The following is an 18,811-nucleotide window of genomic DNA, read 5'->3' on the forward strand; positions in this document are numbered from 1 at the left end:
GGGCTAACACAGCATTGCTGTGTTCAAGTGTGATGAGCTGAAGAGGTTGAGCTTGGCAGATTTTTCAGCCTGCTTTGCTATGGAAATAAAACTTAGTGTTGTCCTGTTCAAATACATTCATCTGTCTCTCTCTTCAGCGATATGTTTTGAACTCGTGGAGGAGTTTCCAGACACACTTGGCTGGCTGGCAAGTGTCTGTGAGGGTGTCTCCAAAATAACTGGAATCCTACAAGTTTCATGGAAGCAGCCAGGGAGAGGAGAAGGGGGATGCTAAGAACCTGTTATGACAAAGCTGGATGTTCTTTGCTATCCATGTCTCTACAGGGATGTGAGCACTGTCAGCACTAAAATCCAAGTTCATAAGGAGCCAGGCTTTTGGAACTACATGCTAAATTCCTTTCTCTGGCAGGCAGCTCTCTAAGCTACTTAAGCTCTTCTCTACAACCAGAGCAATTGTTATCCAAGAACTAAACAGAGATTCCTATATATGGGTCTGAGTTGGAGGTTAGATAAAACGTGAGATATTAAAGCCTGGAGGAAAGGCTGGAGGAGCAGCTGTCCACACTGCCCAGGCTGTTTTTTCCTTTTGAACACGAACCAAGCTGGCCTCAGGGACTTGGCTGATCTGGCTCCATGCAGTGGTTGCTGTGCCACAGACCTCTGGTCCAGAGTTCCCATTCCCCTGAGGACGTGCAGCAGCACAATTCCCCTGGCACTTGGTCCCCTGTGGCTGATTTGGTTGCCCTTTGAAAACAAGTGTTGTCAGACTGTGATGTGAGAGAGATGTAATTCAGTACTCTGTAATCTGGAAGACACCATGAGAGAGACCCATCATTTTAATGCTAGCAAAGAGATTAAGAGGAGTGAAACAAATGTTGTAAGTAATACTTAAACTTAGGTCTGTCTTAAGACAGACAAATGTGTTTCAAATCACATCACAAATTTAGCTGTTAGTTAAAAATGAATCTGTGGCTGAGTTACTGTACTGCAGCTGGGATGTGGTTTGTTTTAAAGGAGGGTTGAAATGCTTTTAAGAGTAGCCATGACAAGGTAAAGCTCATTGCAGGCTGCAAAAAACACCTGGGAACTGGAGTGAAAACTCAGGCAGTTTGGACTAAATTATTATTGCTCCATGTGCAATGCCTGCTGTCCTGTAGAGCCCACTGCTGACATTTCAAGGAGAGAGGTCTCAGAATGGCTTCACGTGGTCAAATGAGAGATTTCAGCATCTCTTTTTCTGTGGAGATTGTTGTTGTGGGCTTGTCATTAAAAAAAACTAAACAAACAACATAGAAAATAGTTGCATGGGTGTGATTTGAGTATGAGGCAGCTTTCAGCCAAACTTATTTCAGAAACAGGTTGGTTTGCTCAGGGCTTTGTCCAGTTTGGTTTTGAAAATGTCCAAGGGTAGCATTCCCTTGGCCTTGTTGCACTCAACTTGTTGCAGTGCTGAACCACTGTTCTTGTGCTGTTAACACAGCTGGCACTAATATAAATTGGTGTCTTCTTTTAAAGACTTAAGCTTATTTGTTTATGTCCAAAAGTGAGTGATGAGTTGCTTTTTCCAGAGGTGGCTGCTTGGGACAGGCCATTGGAAAATGCAAACATCTGAAGTTTGGTAGACTTTGAAATTGAAATAAACCTGGAAGAAGCCTGTGGGTTTTCTCTTTTGGTGGCCCTTTTTTGCCTGGAGAGACTCAAACCAATGAAGGTGTCCATGGTTTGGCCTTGTGAAGTGCTGATTTTTCATCCTGCACTAGGAGTGTGCCAGGGAAACACACTGTCAGCAGCTGGAGTCACTCCCTTTCTCCTGTTTGTCCTATAGTTTGAAATACATATTCATCTGTAATTGTTTGAAGGTGCTTTCCCTCAGATCCCTGTCGTACATGTATCCTTTTTGCTTTTACACAGCCCAATACATTTATAAAACCAGAAGGTGAAAGCAAAACTTTGACACATGTAGCAAAGATCATAAAGTTCTCATAGGAACTGTCATCCAGGGAAGGATTGAGGAGACCAACTTGTATACATGGGAGCAGGTAGGATGACAAAAATGAATACAGTAACACAGAGGAGAGTGAGAAACTTTGCAGAGAAAACTAACTAGAAATGATGGTATGAAATGTCAGGAAAAAAAGAAATAACTCTTAAAATATAATAGCCTTCTTCAAAACTTTTTTAGCAGAAAACACGAGTGGCTTGTAATATCAGAAAAATTTATGGGTACTTGAGTTCTGATGAAATTACTGTAGAAATAAAACTTGTAAACCATTAAGATACTGTTTTGTATCTGGAGTTCAGAAATAGCACCAAATGCATTTTACTAAAGAGACCTTTCTGCTTGGTGCATGTATTGCCATGGTGAGGGGAGAATTAAAAACAAATCATTTGTTCTCCAGAGATCAATAATAGAAGCTACAATTCTGAAAATAGATGTTTACGTGGAGAAGGAGATGAAGCAAAGATATTTTAGGTTTACTACCCTCTTGATATGTCTGGGAAGTTTTTGGATTAGCTGGAGATTGCTTTGTTTCTCTGGTGGGATCAGGTCTGGTGGAAGGAAGCTGATGAACAGGGCTGAGCTGTGTGTGGATGGATGCAGCTTCCTTCTGTGTTCAGTGGGTTGGGAAACAAGTAGCCCAGTTCAGAGGGGTTTTTTTCTGGCAATTAGTAATCTTGTCTGACTAAATCCAAGTGTTATAGTGGTTATGGTTATTAATACAATGCCAAGTCTCTGTGGCATGATAGTAACTAGCATCAGATTGATGTCAGGACATCAGATTGCCATTTTACTCTGTGGATTCAGCAAGTAGAGGAAAAAGTGAAGTCAGGGAGGTTTCTTCTGACGTATAAATAACTCCTGTAGTTGCATGTAGTGAGGGGAAGGAAATAACATGCTAAATATTCTGGCATGGAGGTGGAGAGTGCTGGGTGGAAGGTGGAGTGATGGATTATTCATGTTGTGGATTCAGGGGGGAGCATGGTCTGTACTCCTCAGTTTCTCAGCTCTTAGACTGTGTTCATTTATCTTCCCCTTTCTCTTCCACCTGAGCGATTGTGAATCAGGTTTGGGCCCATTGCTCCACAGGGGTGTGGGGAAGCTGCTGTTTTGCAGGTTTGGCTGTGCCTGTGCACTCCTTGGATTTAATTTACTGCTGATATTGGAAGTGGCAGCCCCACGGGTCAGGTTTTCTGTTCAGCAGTTGTGAGGCTCACTTTGGGAATTGTTCCTCCATCCAGGGGAGTGACTCCAGGGCACACCTGGGGCTGTGCACTCTGGTCTTTGGGGGGAAACCATACACTCATCTAGAAACAGGCAACATTTTCTAAAAGATTCCTTTCTATATAATATTTAACTTCTTTAAAGCCTTTATATTGGCTTTGTGGCATTACAAAGTTTATTGGGGCAACCTGGGAAAAAAAATATTCCAGTTTCATTTACTGTGTCTAATTAAATTATTACGTTCCAGTTTGTCTGGTTGCTCCATAGCTCTGCTCTGGCCACTTGCTGTCAGTGAAACTCTGTCTTCAAAGAGGGTGGAGAAACTCTGAAATTTTTGCAGCCTGGGAGTTGTACAGAGCAGAGCAGGTGACTCAGGAAAGGGCACTTCAGCAAGTCTGCTGTCAAATTGAGAATCCCTGCATAAGAAATACAGAAATGCTAAAGTTTCTCCCTGAAACAGTTGTTTTTCAGCCTGGTTTGATTGGTTTTTTTTTTTGAGTTTGTCTTTTTTAACAAAGAAAACTTCTTTTTACCAGATTAAACTTCAGAATTTTGAGCTTAATGAGAGGTTTAATTACCAGATACAAGGCAGATGTTAATCTCAAATTAGAAATGAGGAGTCAAAGGGATGACATATTATCTAAGCATGTTACTCTTGAACTATTTGTTAGTATTTTCTCCACAGTGTTCAATTAATGCTTAAAAAGTGTCATTATCAGAGTCTAGACATAAATCTGACTAAATCCTGTTTTATGGTGCCAGTTGTAATTGTGGTAGCTTCAGATTTTTGGATTCATAAAAATGCATTTTCACCCATGCAGTCAAGCTTTCCGTCTTAATAACTTCAGGAAGAATGAAAGGCTTTGGAAATATATTGAATTACTGTGAAAATCCACTCTGGATAGTATTCTTCTCACTAAAGAGCAGCCACAGCCAGAATATAAGGGAGAAAACAAGGCCTAAGTGCCAAGGAAAGTCTGGCTGCTTTAAAATTCAGAGACCTCATTTTCTCCCACCTGCTTTTTATTCAGAGATTGCAAGAGACTTTTTTTTTTTTTCAACTCCCAGTTGGGTTTTCAACTTTGAATGAACTAGTTGAAATGAAGGAAATACTCACTACACCTGCTAGCTCTATCAAAAGCCGAAGTAATTAAGGCAAAAAGTCTTTTTTTGCAAGAGAAATGGAAAATGCTTACATTTGAGGGGGAAAATGTTAGTATCAGCATTTGCTCCATGGGAAAGGCTGAAAATAATAGAGCTGCTAGATGCAGAATGTGATTTCCTGGTGGTGAAATCTTGACATGATTTGCAGTCAGGTGGTGCAAAAGTCCTGAGTTCTCCAAATTAAAAATGTGCCCATTTTTCAGCTATATGAGAAGAACTTGCAGAGGTAACTTACAGCTCCAGCTGCTTCTGTGAAATAGCATGTTTGTAAGTTTTAGTCTCAGTCCTCTTTCATCATTTTAAGCAGATAGAATTTGTTTCGGTGTTTTTGAGTGCCTGGTATGTTGTGTTGTTTTGGTTTTTAATCAAACTAAAATCCTGGGTTGTATTTTTGACTCACAAGTATGTAGTTTATTGTTGGTTTTGCCCACCTTCATGTCAAGTGGAGGGGGGAGGCTGTAGCTCTTCCTGGCCTGTCACAGCCATGGGAATTGTGTCAGGACCCAGCCTGATCAGGGTTTCACAACATTCAAGGTGTTGGTGCAGAAATTACAGTGACCTGCATGGGGAACAAAAGTGGAGAAACCAAAAATGTGTCACATTTTTAGCATTTGAGAAGTTAAGCTCAGGGCAGGAGTCTGTTCCAGTTGAGAACTGGCAAGAATTGCTTCCTTCTGTCTGTCCTTTTTGCAAGAGTATGTCTAAAATGTTCACTTTAACTTTCTTACAACTCTGTATTGGTTAGCCCACACATTGACTTAGCAGGAGAAAATTCAACTGGCAGCAATCACTTTTGTGGGGAGGGGAGAGATTTGATGCTATTGCCACATTGCCTGTAAAAAAAACCAAACACATTAATGCTTCTGTCCAAATGCAGGCTCTATCAGAGATTTGTGGGATTGCTGATGCAGTGTAGCATTTACATAGGTGTTCAGACTGCAGCAGGATGGAATAAATAATGAGCTCATTCCAGAAGAGCATTGATTATGGTCAGTCCAGCCTTGTTTCATTACTCTTCAATCATCAGATCTGTGCTCTTCTGGTTTCCACTTCCCACCCTTTTCTGATTACGGTGCTGATTTTCTACAGATCATTTTTTCCCAGCATAACTACTGGGTTAAAATTAAGTTCCTTCAGACCTACAATTCCTGTCCTGGAAATTGCTGGACCCCTCAGCATGTTGTTGTATCTATGTGTATACTGATATATAAACAAAGTGATTTTCAAATCCAGGGATTTCTGCCCTAGTAGTGAGCCCTGCCTTTGGCTGAGGGGCATTCTCTGGTGCTATCTGCAAGGCCTCCAGAATACCCATACTGTGAGCACTAAACATGGCTAAAATTGGCCATCCCCTGCATCCTGCTCCTTCCAGGGAGATAAATTACCTCCTGCTCCCTCACCCACAGCTCCATAACCCTCAAAGCCACATCAGTGTGGTGCTGAACACAAACTGGTCAGTCATGGCTTAGCTGCAGAGAGCAAGTGGACAATCAGCAGGTTTCTCTGGGGGTGTGTTTTACATCTGCAACATCCTAAAGCTGTGTTGGCATTAGGGAAAGGATTTCCCATGCCTTGGGTATAACTTTGGGAGTAGGAAGCATGCAAAACTCTGTGCTTATTGGAGATTTGTTGGCTTATTTTTCACAATGAGCAGTCAAAACTGCTTAAATGATTTGTGGTGCTGGTGGTGATTTTGTTCACTGCAAGTGCATCATTAAATGATGTGTGAGGAGCTGCTGGGCTGTGCAGGGAGCTCCAGCTGGCTCCTGGCTCTCCCAGGTACCCCTCCCTTCCTGTACAGGGTTAAAGGGGTGCACTGTCTTTGCCAAAGGTGCTCTGCTTGCTTCTCCAGCCAAGACTTTCAGCTGGAATAGCGTGTACAGCTCCTGTGCCCCTGGCATAAGGAGGATGTGGAGCTGTTGGGGTGAGTCCAGAGGAGGCCACAAAGTTCATAGGACTGGAGCACCTCCCTTATGGAGCCAGGATGAGAGAGTTGGGGCTGTTCAACCTAGAGGAGAGAAGGTTGTGTGGAGACTTCAAAAAGGCCTCCAGGATCTGAAGAGGCCTTCACAGAAGCCAGAGAGGGTCTGGAGCGACAGAACATGGGGCAATGACTTGAAATTGGAAGAGAGTGGGGTGAGATGAGATGTTAGGAAGAAATTCATCCCTGTGAGGCTGCTGAGGCCCTGGCACAGGGTGCCCAGAGCAGCTGTGGCTGCCCCATCCCTGGAAATGTCCAAGGCCAGGTTGGATGGGGCTTGAAGCAGCCTGGGATAGTGGAAAGTGTCCCTGCCCATGGCAGGGAGTGGAATGAGATGAGCTTCAAAGTCCCTTCCAACCCAAACCATCCAGTGATTCTGTGATGTCTTTTCTTGTTTATCACTGGTGAGTGAACCTGGCTGGGGAAAGAAAGGGAGAGTCCAACAGCAGGAGCATCCCAGTGCTGTTTGGCAGATTCTGCATCCCAGTACTGCCCATAATCTCCCCAATTTTAACTCAGGCAGGACACTCAGCCATTGCACTCAGGGGGAGATTCCAGGGAGCAGTTACCAGGACTGAAAATATTTGCCTGTCCTTTAAAGAACTGCAGTGGACCTGCTGGAGTGTGCTGAGATCTCCAAGAGCTTCTCCTGGCCCACTTTTGCTCTCAAAGCAAGCTGGAAACTCAACATTTTTTCAGAACTTGGGGCTGAGACACAAACTGAACACCAGGTGGGCAGGCAGTGCCTGCACCGCTGTGCACAGTGATGGGATGGGCTTAAATCCACTGTGACTCAAAGCAGGGCTCTTGCACAGGCCTGGAAGCTGCTGGTGTGTGTAAAAGAGGAGAGGATGACATGAGGGAAGGACTAGGGAACTGAGGAGCTAGCAAGGATTAGCATCCTGCTTCTTCCTTGGGGGAGTTTTATCTGGAGTGGCAAAGTGGGGAAAGTAGCTGCCACCAAGCAAACAAAAAAGGCCAGGGAGAAGTTTAAAAGTTCCCAAGAGAATGAACAAGACTGGCAGAAGGTATTTGACAACCATTTCTGAGTGAGTCACTCTTAGCTGTCTGTCTGGAGCCAGAAGGAATTTGCAAAGCTGAATAATTGTTCCTATTTATTTCTTAAAATACACAGAATATGACAGTGCTCTAGCTCGTGCATTTCAGTGTAAATGTCTTGCAGTGGGCTGGTATTTTCCCCTGGTTTTAATCCTTTTTTCTTTGAAATTGCAGTCCTGCTTATCTTCTGCTGCTCCAGCCTGCTGTGTCCCCTTGCTCTGGGTGGATGGCTCATGTCTCTGTGCCTTTCTCTAAGGATGAAACCAGGAGTAATCTGTGTCTGCCTGACTCTGGTTTTCAAAATCAGGCTGATTATGTGATTGTATGCTTTGTAGAACAACAGAACTTCCATGGTGTTAATTTTTCCCCCTGATAGCAAGTAGATAAAAGAAAACTCAAGCACAAATGCAGTTGGGTAAATGGTGGTGATCAGTAATGTTCAAGTTTGGGACAAGGTTTGTTAAGGCTGAGTTCTACAAGAGCTCTCACAAGTATGTGTAAATACTCATATACCCACAAAACCCATCTGAAGCTGTGAGAAATGAGGCAAACTTGCCAAATTCGCAATTATTATCTAATCTAAATTTAATATGCAATTAGGGTTTTGTAATTATAGTTCTAAGAAAAATTATTTTTGCAGCTCACACTGAAACAAAAGCGTGAGACTGCAGACTGAGGGATGACAAATGTGTGTATCCAGGGGAGAAGCAGCACACAAACACCTACAAGCAGTTGTAAGTGACATACTCTAATAGGAGCTATTGTAAATTTGTTAAAATATAAGACAGTGATTGTTTTCCTGAAACAAAAGCAAGTTGGGTGCACAACCAAGTGTTGAAGTTGTGGGGTGCCTTCCCTGGAAAGCTCAGTGCAGAACCCTGTGATGTCTTGTGAGTGTGGGAGGCTGTTTTGTGGGAAAAGTGATGTCAGCCTGGTTTGGTGAGACTCAGCCATGACACTGAAGTTGTCTGAGCTGGTTTTACCCAGGGAACTCATGACAGAATCTCTCTAGTTTCCCTGTTGTGAACAGAATATCCCTATGAAAATACCATTATTTTCTTTGTCAACAAAGACAAGGCATTCTGCTTCCTTGTGGGGGTTGTCTTGCAGCCAGCAGATTTCTGAGCAAGTCAGGGTTCATTTTGATTATCCAATCCGTTTGTTCAAATAGAGGCAATGTTAACTGAGGGTGTATGCTGAGGAGAAATTGAATTTGTGCACACTTGCTCTCTCTTTCTTTGTGCCAAGTGTGATACAAGGAAATGGTTTAAATTAAATTTGGAAAACAGCCATTTTAATATTGCTGGTGTTTTCAGCTGTAGTATTGTAGCAATAAGTTAGAGAAAATACAATTTCATCCCTAGTGGTGGCATAAGCACAATGCTCTTTGCAGCTGTTGAGGAGGCTCAGTCATGTCAGTAAATTTGCATTTAGGGCAGGGAAGAGGGAAATCTGCCCCTATGTGCAGTGATGTGTAGTATTTAGAGCTGTTTTTTTCCTTTCTGGTTGCACTGAGTTGTTTGAATGCTCTTCTTTGCTTTGTTATTATGTTCTGTGGTCTTCTGACTGCAAAATGCAAGTTAAACAATCAACTGGTTATCTTGGTATTTTTTTCTTAGAGCAACCTGTATGCTGAAGATAAAAAGAAAATGTAAAAACTTCTCAGTAAGTCTAATTCTATATGTCTGTAAAGGGATCATGAATGTCAGAGCCATGTGCACATCTTTTTTTCTTTCTTTTTTTTTTTTTAACCTTGAAGTACTGGCATCTCATTAGGATGATGAGTCAAACCAAAGGCTTTTTATTTGATGGAGGTAGTCTTATCAAGAATCTCTACAGATACTCTAAAAACCTATTGACATGAGTCGAAGTTTCTGTGGCTTTAATGCCTTTAGATCAAGCCCAAAGTAAGGAATATATTTCAGACAGATAGTGGTGATAATCTTTCACTCTTGACCTTTTCTGGAAATTGTCTGTGGTGCTGTTTCAAGGCCAAGATGGACAACATTTCACGGAATGAGTTTTCATCTGATTTCATGGTGGTACTATTTTTTCTTTTTCAAGATCTTATTCCTAGTTCTTACAACTCAAAAACAAACTTACAACTCTGTGATCTCAGTTTAGCTTAATGTTCTTTCCCATACCCTTCAATTTTAAAAATTCATGACAAGCAGGATTTTTAATGGACTCTGAATCAGCCTTGCGTCTCACTGAGGCATGTTCAGGGAAATTAGACCTTTATTGTGTGAGAAACTAAGACAATCTTTCTGTCATGCTTAGGTTTAAAAGGCTGGGTCTGTAGTAGACAGTTTGTAATGCTGTGTGGGATGCAGTTGAGTAGCTGTCTATTTTTACAGCTTATCTGGAGAATCCCTGGTACAGACTGTTCAAATGGGTACCAAAACTGTTGTTATACCTTATTTGCTTATTCTCTCTGACTCACTGCTGTTGATCTAAACTCTGTTTTCCATCCTACCTAGACACCTGTGGTTGCCAGTGGTGGCTGTAAAATAAAGGAGACCTGAGTGGAGATTGCTTTAGTTGTGCCATTGGCAGAGTGGGCAGGAGTCTTGGGATGCTTTTTCAAAGTCTGGGGCAAAGCCTTGGGTAAATACTCTCTCCACTGGTTTTGTGTGACTTCTGCATCACCGGGGTCAGCTTTCCAAATTCCTCATCCCAGAAAGAGATGTGGTACAGTGCAGGAAGTGGGAGTCCAATGACCTGTTGTCTTTCTGAACATTTTCTTGTTATCAGGGTAGTTTGCTATGAATGTATCATTTTGCTTTTAAATGCTGGATAGCCACTGCACTTCTGTCTTTCAGCTAAAGAGTATTGTGTATTCTGCAAGAAAAAGTTATTTCTTAGTGGTAACTGATTACTTCTAAGCATTGATCATAAGGTGACCAACATATTTTTGTGTGGAATGTCCCAGAAATCGCCAGGAAAATAACCTGTTACCCCTGTGGCATTGTGGTATTTCTGAAGGAGTCTAAAATAACCAGACTGGGATCTGTACTTTTATTTATGTGACAAAGAAGTATAGGCAGAGCCTATACCTTCTTCATTGGAAGCTTTCCTTCATACCTTTTTTCCTACCTTTCATTCCTTTCCTACCTCTGCCCTGGCTCTTAGGTAGCTGCTGAGTATTCTTGGATTTTCTGATCTCAGAAGGAGAGGTGAAGGAACAGACACTTAAGCTGATGATTTTCATGCTCTTGAAAGAGAAGTCTGAGTTGGGTCATCAGAAAGGTTGGAAGGGTAGAAAGTATACTGAGAAAAAGCCATTTTCTTGAGCTCCTGGTTTCTGCTGCTTTTATCTGTTCTGATGAAGCAGCTTGTGAAACAGGTAGATCTCACTTTGAATAAAAACTAGATTTTATTTTCCTTGTGTGTGGAATTGTAGAATTCTGGAAAATCATCAGGAAACTTGATGGGCAACAAAATGTCTTTTATGTACTGCTTCTGACATGTAACATCATTAACCCTTCCTCACAGGCAGGGCTTGCCAAGATTATACAGACATCAAGGAGGCTTAGAAAGCTTCATCTGAAAAATGCAGTCTTTTAAAATGTGGTGGTGGAAGGTAAAATTCAGTTATCTAAAAGTTCCACTCATTTCTCAAATAGCAAAAGTAGGTAAAATACCAGATTTCAAGGTGGGGGCAAGGTGTTCAGGGCAGAAGATGGGAAAACGTGTTCAGAAAAACTGAAGGCGAAGGTCTAGAGATGTACATACTGCCTGCCACAGTTTTTGTTGTTGTCAAGCACATTAATTCTCACTGGGCTGGAATATTAGGATCAGTGGGCCAGTTTCTAATTTCATGCTCATATTCATACAAACATCATGAACTTCAGAGGGATTGCACACACATGGCAGCAAGAAATTAATTAAAATCTGGTGCTCACACTGAATATACTCTCTTATAGAATAAATAGTGGCTTAATTTTTAATTTTGTTCATAAATAGCTGCATGTTATGAAATGCTGTAATGTGCATGTTGTGCATTTGGGGTTTTTTTAACCTGATTTCTTAATGAAAGCCACACTTCTCTGTCATTCTCCCTTCTAATGGCTTTGAGCTTGGTGACACATTCCAATGACATTTGGCAGAGGTAGAAGTCTCCAGGAAGTTTAATTGTTAGGACTTCCATGATTGTAGAAAGCTGGGTAAAGGAGAATGGTTATATTCTGACTTCTGCTGAGAGGCACATTATATCTTTTGGAAACCAGAGAATCCATGTGAGGCTTCAAGACACAGCTCAGTCCTTGAGTCCAGGACAGACCCACTGGCCAAGGCTGAGCCCATCAGAGATGCTGGTACCACCTCTGGGATAGTGTACTGAGGAAGGCAGGTGGGAAATAACTCCACAGCAGCAGCTGTAGCCAGAGAGAGGAGTGTGAATCGTGGGAGGAGCCCAGGAGATTCCAAGGTCAGCACAGAATGAGGGGCAGGAGGTGCTCCAGGCATTGGAGTGGAGGTTCCCCCAGAGACTCTGTCAAGGCAGCTGTGCCCCTGCTCTCATGGAGATCCATGGGGATGCAGAGATCCATCTGCAGCCCCTGGAAGGGCTCACCTGAGAGCCTGAAGAAGGCTGTGACCCTGTGGGAAGCCCAGGCTGGAGCAGGTTTGCTGGCAGGACTTGTGACCCTGCAAGGAACCCACTCTGGAGCAGCCTGTTCCTGAAGGATTTCACCCCATGGAAAGGAACCAGGCTGGAGCAGCTGGTGAAGAACTCAGATTGGAGAAGTTTATGGAGGACTGTCTCCTGTGGGAGGGCCTCCATTCTGGACTGGAACAAGGGAAGTGTGTGACAAGTTCTTGCTCTGGGGAAGAAGGAGCAGAGATGCTTAATGGACTGACCTGCACTGTCCCCATGCACTGCTGGGTGGGAGGAAATACAGAAAATCAGGAAGTTGAGCCCAACAAAAAAGGGAGGGGTTGGGAGAAAGTGTTTTAAGATCTCATTACCACACTCTGCTTTGACTGGTAATAAATTGAGCTGATTTCCCCATGTTGAGTCTGTTCTGCCCATGACAGTAATTGGTGACTGATCTCTCCCTGTCCTTACCTTCACCCACAAGCCTTTTGTTGTGTTTTCCCTGTCCAGGTGAGGAGGTGAGCAGCCTTGGTGGGCACCAGCCCTCCAGCCAGGGTCAGCCCACCACACCAAGGCATTTGTCTCCTTGTCCTTTTCTTGAGAGATGAAGAAGTGAGGGAGAGAGCCCTGAAGGATGCAAAGCATTTAAGAACTTTTACATCAGGGCAGATAAAAGATCAAGACCAGGCTCTGATGGGGCTCTGAGCAGCCTGGTCTGGTGCAGATGTCCCTGCCCATGGTGTAGGGGTTGGAAGTAGGTGATATTTAATGCTTCTTCCAACCCAAGCCATTCTCTGATCCTGTGAAAGCAGGGAAAGTGATGAAATTCCCCACAGTTCTTGGTGTGGCTGTAGAGGAGGAAATGAAGGTTTTGTGGTGAAAGGTCAATGCTGGGAAGTTACAGTGTTTTAGGAAAAAAAATAAGGGGCAAAAATAAGATTTTACCAGCAGGTCTTTAAAAATGCAAATGATATGGGTAGGTTTTTAAAAAAGGAAAAAAATAATAGTGCTAAGACTTGCTGTCATAGACTGGGGCAGATGTTTAATTCCTAGATATTTCACTAATCTGATCTTAATACATATGTCAAATGAAGAAGTGGTGCTTTTCCTCATTTCAGCAAATATTGATTTCCACATCCTCCCTCCACCCTGACCATGGGATACAGCAGAACAGCTGCTGACCACCTTTTGCCTGTCCCTAAATTGCCTGGTTGGCCTACTTGGGCAGGGATGCAGAAAGTTACAGAATTCCTGGATTAATGTTAATTTCTAATTCTCTTAAAAGTCAAATACATTTAAGTGAGGGATTGTCAAAGCAGAGACCAGCAGGTTCTGTATCCAGCAGCAAAACTGGGAGGATCAAACAGCAGCAACAGGACGAGAGGAAGTGGGCTCAAGCTGTGCCAGGAAGGCTCTGGTTGGACATCAGGAGGAATTTCTTAATGGAAGATGTTGAGCATTGAAGCTGCCTGGGCAAATGGTGGAGTTACCATTCCTGGAGGTGATCAAGGAGTGACTGGATGTGAATTTAGGGCTGTGGTTTAGTTGTCAAGGTCGTGGTTGGTCAAAGACTGGCTTTTGATCTTGGAGGGCTTTTCCAACCATAATGATTCTATGATGCCGAGCATGTGGGGCAGGATGCTGGTGCAAGAGTGATAAATCCTGTTTTCCATGTCTAACAAAGCTGGAGAAACCATCTTGCTGCAATGTGAGGAGGGATGTGTCCTTTGGGGTCTGTAAAACATCAATGTCCTTAATGTAAAGGACAAATACCAGAGTGCCACAGACTCTGTCAAAGCCAAGAGGCTGTGGAAGTGGAGCCAAACCATTTTATTTGAGGAGATCTCTATTTGTCCTTGTGCTGTTTGTGTGTACTTTGTGCCCCTGTCTGAGAGGGGCCAAGCTGTGCAGCAAAAGGCTGTAAGTGCTGCTCTAATGACTGTCACAGGTAGAGTCATGTTGGAAGAGCTTCCAAGATCCTCAAGTCCAACCTTTGAATGGTTTGACAGGACACAGTCATCAGCCAAGCTGCTTGCACATGGCTCTGCAGAGGGCAAGCAAGAACTTAAGAAATAGCTTGTGGGGGTGGAGAGAATTGTTCTTTTCTTGTTTGTTTGAACTGACTTTTGAGATACACCAGATGAAGAGACTGGCTCTGGTCTTGGGAGTGAAGAGCTTGGTGCTTGATGTCTGGCAGTGTTTATTAGAGTGTGCCAGTGGAAAAGACAAACAAGCCCAGTGCTAGGGAGTCCCTGGATGCCACGGCTGCCTCCCACACGGCAATGTGTGAACACTGGTGTGGTGTTTTGGCTGTGTGAGACAACTGCAGCCTCTTGGGGAGGGAAGAGGAAGGAGGGTTCCACTTGTTCCTTTTAAAACAGAAGTCTCTGCTTCCTAACAGCTGTTCTTAAAGTAATTTATTAGTGGAAGAAATGTTTCTTTCATCCTTACAGAAAAACACTGGGAGAATTTAGATTATTTATCATGAGCTCCAATACTATTCATCTTGCTTTGCTTTGCTTTCTGTGGCAGGCACAATACTGGCTGTGTTCAACCAGGCTTTTTTTTTTGCCTCTCTAATGTGCTTCTGAAGTGGGTAGGTTACTAATGATGCAAATGGATGTTAATTGTGCAAAAACTAGAGACTCTGTGCCTTGAAAGGCTGTACCTGATTGGTAGAAGAGGGGATAGAAAACAAGCTTTCACAATAAAATTGCTGTAGAGTTTTATAAATAGCAGCACACTGTAAGTAGATAGCAAGTGAAAATTATTTGGTTCCCCACAGCTGGCAGGTACTTTATTTTCAGACAGCAGGTCCACATCACCTTGGGATGCCTGATCTGTCAAAAGCATTTGTTACCATCTACTGCTTGATCTGGTCATTTGCCACACTTGTAGAAGCTGAGCATGAAAACCATCAGCAAGCTGTGGCTGTGGCAGAAAATCAGGGTCAAGCTTTTATATTTGGGATGAGACCTCTAGGCTGTGGTTTTATATATAAAACCCTGGCTGGCCTTGCAGGGCTTCCAGTACCCAACAGGTAAAACAGGCCAGTGCTGGATAGTGTGGGGTTTGCAATAAACTCAGTTTGGTGGCTTGGTAAATACAGTTTGCTGGGTTAATTTTGTGCTGACAGGATTTGTGGTGGATCAGGGCTGTCTAAGCTCCTGTGGCACTCTGCTGGTTCACACATTGCCAGTCTTTCTGCACCTGGTATAAACACAGCACATACTCAGAGCTAAGTGTTCTGGCTAATTCATTGGAATCAAGATTCTACACCAATGCCCATTCCCGATCAAGTTTGTACTGCTACATAGCCTAGGGCTTTTTTATCATTTTACAATTTTCCCCCACACTAACTGGTATATTTGATCACAGAGCTGTGCCTTGACAAAGTGAGAAGTTATTAAACCTGCTCCAGCATGGGTTTTGGATGTGGGAATACCTGATTTCCATTTCCATGCCTTGGTGTTTGCCAGACTGATGCTGTGTGTGACCAGCCCTGCTCTTTGCAGGGTGAGGCTCCTGTTCCAGTTCAGGACAGCACCCCTAAATATACAGCTCCTGTCTGCCCACAAGGGCTCTGCTGCTCACTGTGAGTGCAGGGCTCTTCCTCACAGCATTAACTCCCAATTACATGGTATTTGTTTGAAGAGAGCTGTGAGATGAGTCTCTTCAGCAAACAATAATCTTTCTGGTGGGCTGTAAATTGTAAATAATGATTTCTTCCTATTTTGGTCAGGGATTCGAACCATCACCAGTTTATTGTGTGAAGACCTGCATGAGGCAGGCATGGAGAGCACAGTATTTATTGGGTTGGGTCCCTCTTGATGAATGAGCCTGGACTGTTTCAGAGCTTTTGATTTGTCCTATCTCAGAGCTTGCAACTCCACTCTCCATCTGATTCTTTCCTTTGTTGGTTTTCCCTTTTTTCCCTCTTCCAGGACAGTTATTCTGAGTGACGGCCCTTGCACACGCTTCTGAGTGGTTATCATGGGCTTCATTGCCTTCCTGAAGACCCAGTTCATAGTTCACCTCCTCATTGGGTTCGTCTTTGTTGTCAGTGGACTGATCATTAACTTCATTCAACTATGCACGCTGGTCCTCTGGCCCATCAACAAGCAGCTTTATCGCCGAGTAAACTGTCGCCTTGCCTATTCCCTTTGGAGCCGTGAGTATGCTGGGATGGGAGGGGAGGGGTAGGGCTGGGGCTGGGAAAGGGTTTTTCTTCTTGTTGATTTTGTTAACCAAAAAAATATGTGTATGTGCATGTATCTGTTTGCACACAGAGGCGAGAGAAATGGTAAGTCAGATGTAGATTCTTTCAGAGCGGGTCAAAACAGCCTTTACTTTTTTCTGGAGTGCTGGGAAATTATACAGAAGTCAAGGGTCTGGTGTGTGTTGTCATTCTGTCATTCAAAAAAGTGGGAAGTAAAGCTCCTGTGCACCCTCAGCCTTCTGTGGGCTGATAGGAGTTATTTCTGTCTCAATGCCATCTTCAGCCAGTATCAGCACCTGTGCTAAGGGACAATCGTGAGACTGGCTCAGGTACTGAGCATATGAGCAATACTGGTCATGTAGGAGCCCAAGTTTGTTGTGTGGGCTGCAGAGGGAGAGGTCTATCTTCAAGTATCTCGTGTAGATGTCTCTGCAGCTGAGCTGTGTGACAAACTTCAGAATCCCCTTGCACCCTTCAGTGCCTGTCTCTGAAGCCAGGGTCTCTTCTTTGAGCAATTTGTCAGTGTTTCCTTCTTCTGTCCGTGGGTCAGCTCTGCACTGAGTGCAGCTTCTTTGTTCTCCTCTTTCAGACCTTTGCAAAACTTCCTCCCTGTTGGTTGCCTTCTTCTTTTCCTCACAGAGCATAACAGAGGGCTGGATTTCTGAAAATATTTAGTGTGTTTAGAAGGCTCCTTAGCCCAAATGTCACCTCCTGTTTCAGCAGTGAATCATCTAATCGATTTCCATTCTCTATCCCCTCCCAGCATGCATGGCCACTTACCTTAGTGCTCAGCTCAGCATCCAACTCCCACTTTGGGTAAATGAGTCACCAGAATGAACACTGAAATTTCAGTTCAGCAGTCCACTGACAGGCACCCACATTTCGTAAATCATCGATGTGAAGTATCACCAACAAAAGCTTTCTGAGGTGTCTGGTTCAGTCTCTTTTTAAGCTTGTTGTCCCTGCCTTTGCTGTCCTTTTTGTCCTGCCCACTGAGAAGCACAGGAGAGAGGAAATTAAATAGACTAGCAGGCAAATTGTCAGGAAAAATGGAAGATAATAGAAGAGCTTAGTACAAACTTCAAAATTATTTTGATTGGATAAGAGTGGGGACACATAGGAGTTTTTATTTTTAATTTGCTTGTAAGAATTTCTTTGTGCTTTTAGTAATCTAGAATATCATCTCATGCTGAAAATTACTGCTGCATTAATAGAATTTTCTGAGGATATGAGCTGCTTACTCCTGTAAAGCTTTAGGCTCAGCCCCTAGTTAGCATTGTGCATGAAAAAAATCACACTTTAAAAATGCTGCTGTCTTATATCCTCTAAACACTGGAAATAACCCTCACCATTGTTCAAAGAGGTTTGGAGAATCTGAGTAGATAATCGGGTTGTATGTAGGATAACCCCTAGTGTATAACCTGTTATAAATTAACACATTGGGAAATTAAACTCTGAAAATTAATGTAAATGCTATGTGGGATTGCAGAGAGCTGATGGCCTGTAATGGAAGAGCTGAGAGAATATGCTCTTCAGTTGTGATTTAGAGCATTTTAGGTAAGCTGGGTAAATGCACTAGCTCTAGTGTTGCCATTCATAATGAAATATATTTCAGTATGGAGAAGCCTTTTGGCAAGGAACCTGTAAGTTGGTGTTCTGCTCTGGGTGCTATGTTTTGCTCACTTTCTCCAAGCTGTTTGTGGTTTTAGGTTGAGGGTCTGTAAGAGAAGCTGGCAGAGGATCAGTGTGCAGGGAGGGATACACAGCTAATCCTGCATGTGGCTCTGTACTGAAAACCAGGCTCTGTTCTTACTGTATCTCATCTCAAATACCTAAAGCTCAGCTTCCAGAAGGGACAGAGAGAGACTCTATCCAATGTTCCTGACAGACATCTGGGGAAGGAAGTCTCTCAGGCTCTGGCCTCAACATAAACCCATAAATTCATGACAGGTAGTCTGCACTTGCAGCTCTCCCACGTCAGCTCCTTTCAGATGAATCACACCCTTGGAGAGCGCGGCGTGTTTGGGTTAGTCCAGTTGCAAAAATAACCTCTCAAATGTTGGTGCTTTCAGCTGAGGGATGTGCTGTGCTGTGCCCCTTGTTTGCTTTGTTTCAGGAGGGCTTGTGAGGCTGTAAATGCAGCTGCTTTGGTGTGTGGGAAGCCCAGCTTGTTGCTTATTCCCTGTAGGAACTCTCCTGGGCAGTGCAAGTGTTCCCATTCCTTTATTCAGAAGGATGTTCTTGCTGTAGCATTGGCAGGATCAGTGCCACGCAAAGGAGCTGTAACCCACACAGCGAAAAAAGGAAATGAGCCCACTCCTGGTTATAATTACATCATTTGTCAGCACACTTGTAAAGGACAATCTGTTTCCTCGTGTTAATCCTTTGGCTTGTCAGCCCTCCTCTCTCAGTATGAACTCTGGCAAATCCTCCACTGTTTTAGGGAGAAAGGTGAAAGAAATGTTCTGCAGAAAGTCATCCATGCTGGCCTCTGCAGGTTTTTTTTCCTGATTTTGAAGAGGAAGCACAACCAAATTATTATAATTTTTATAAAAAAATATAGCAGGT

At 43.3% G+C, this 18,811-nt stretch overlaps 1 protein-coding gene across 7 annotated transcripts in view; it reads left to right on the forward strand.

The window, feature by feature from the left end:
* The window catches only part of AGPAT3 (1-acylglycerol-3-phosphate O-acyltransferase 3), a 96,113-nt gene that overhangs the window by 61,307 nt on the left and 15,995 nt on the right, over nt 1–18,811 (forward strand). For all 7 annotated transcript variants that reach the window (XM_058833460.1, XM_058833426.1, XM_058833442.1 and 4 more), the window contains one exon: nt 15,969–16,195. In XM_058833460.1, the coding sequence (XP_058689443.1) occupies nt 16,018–16,195 (178 nt within the window). In that variant the 5' untranslated portion in view covers nt 15,969–16,017. The remainder of the gene's footprint in view (nt 1–15,968; nt 16,196–18,811) is intronic.

This window comes from Poecile atricapillus, chromosome 1 (genome assembly GCF_030490865.1).
Source record: "Poecile atricapillus isolate bPoeAtr1 chromosome 1, bPoeAtr1.hap1, whole genome shotgun sequence".
Classification (NCBI taxonomy): Eukaryota; Metazoa; Chordata; class Aves; order Passeriformes; family Paridae; genus Poecile; species Poecile atricapillus.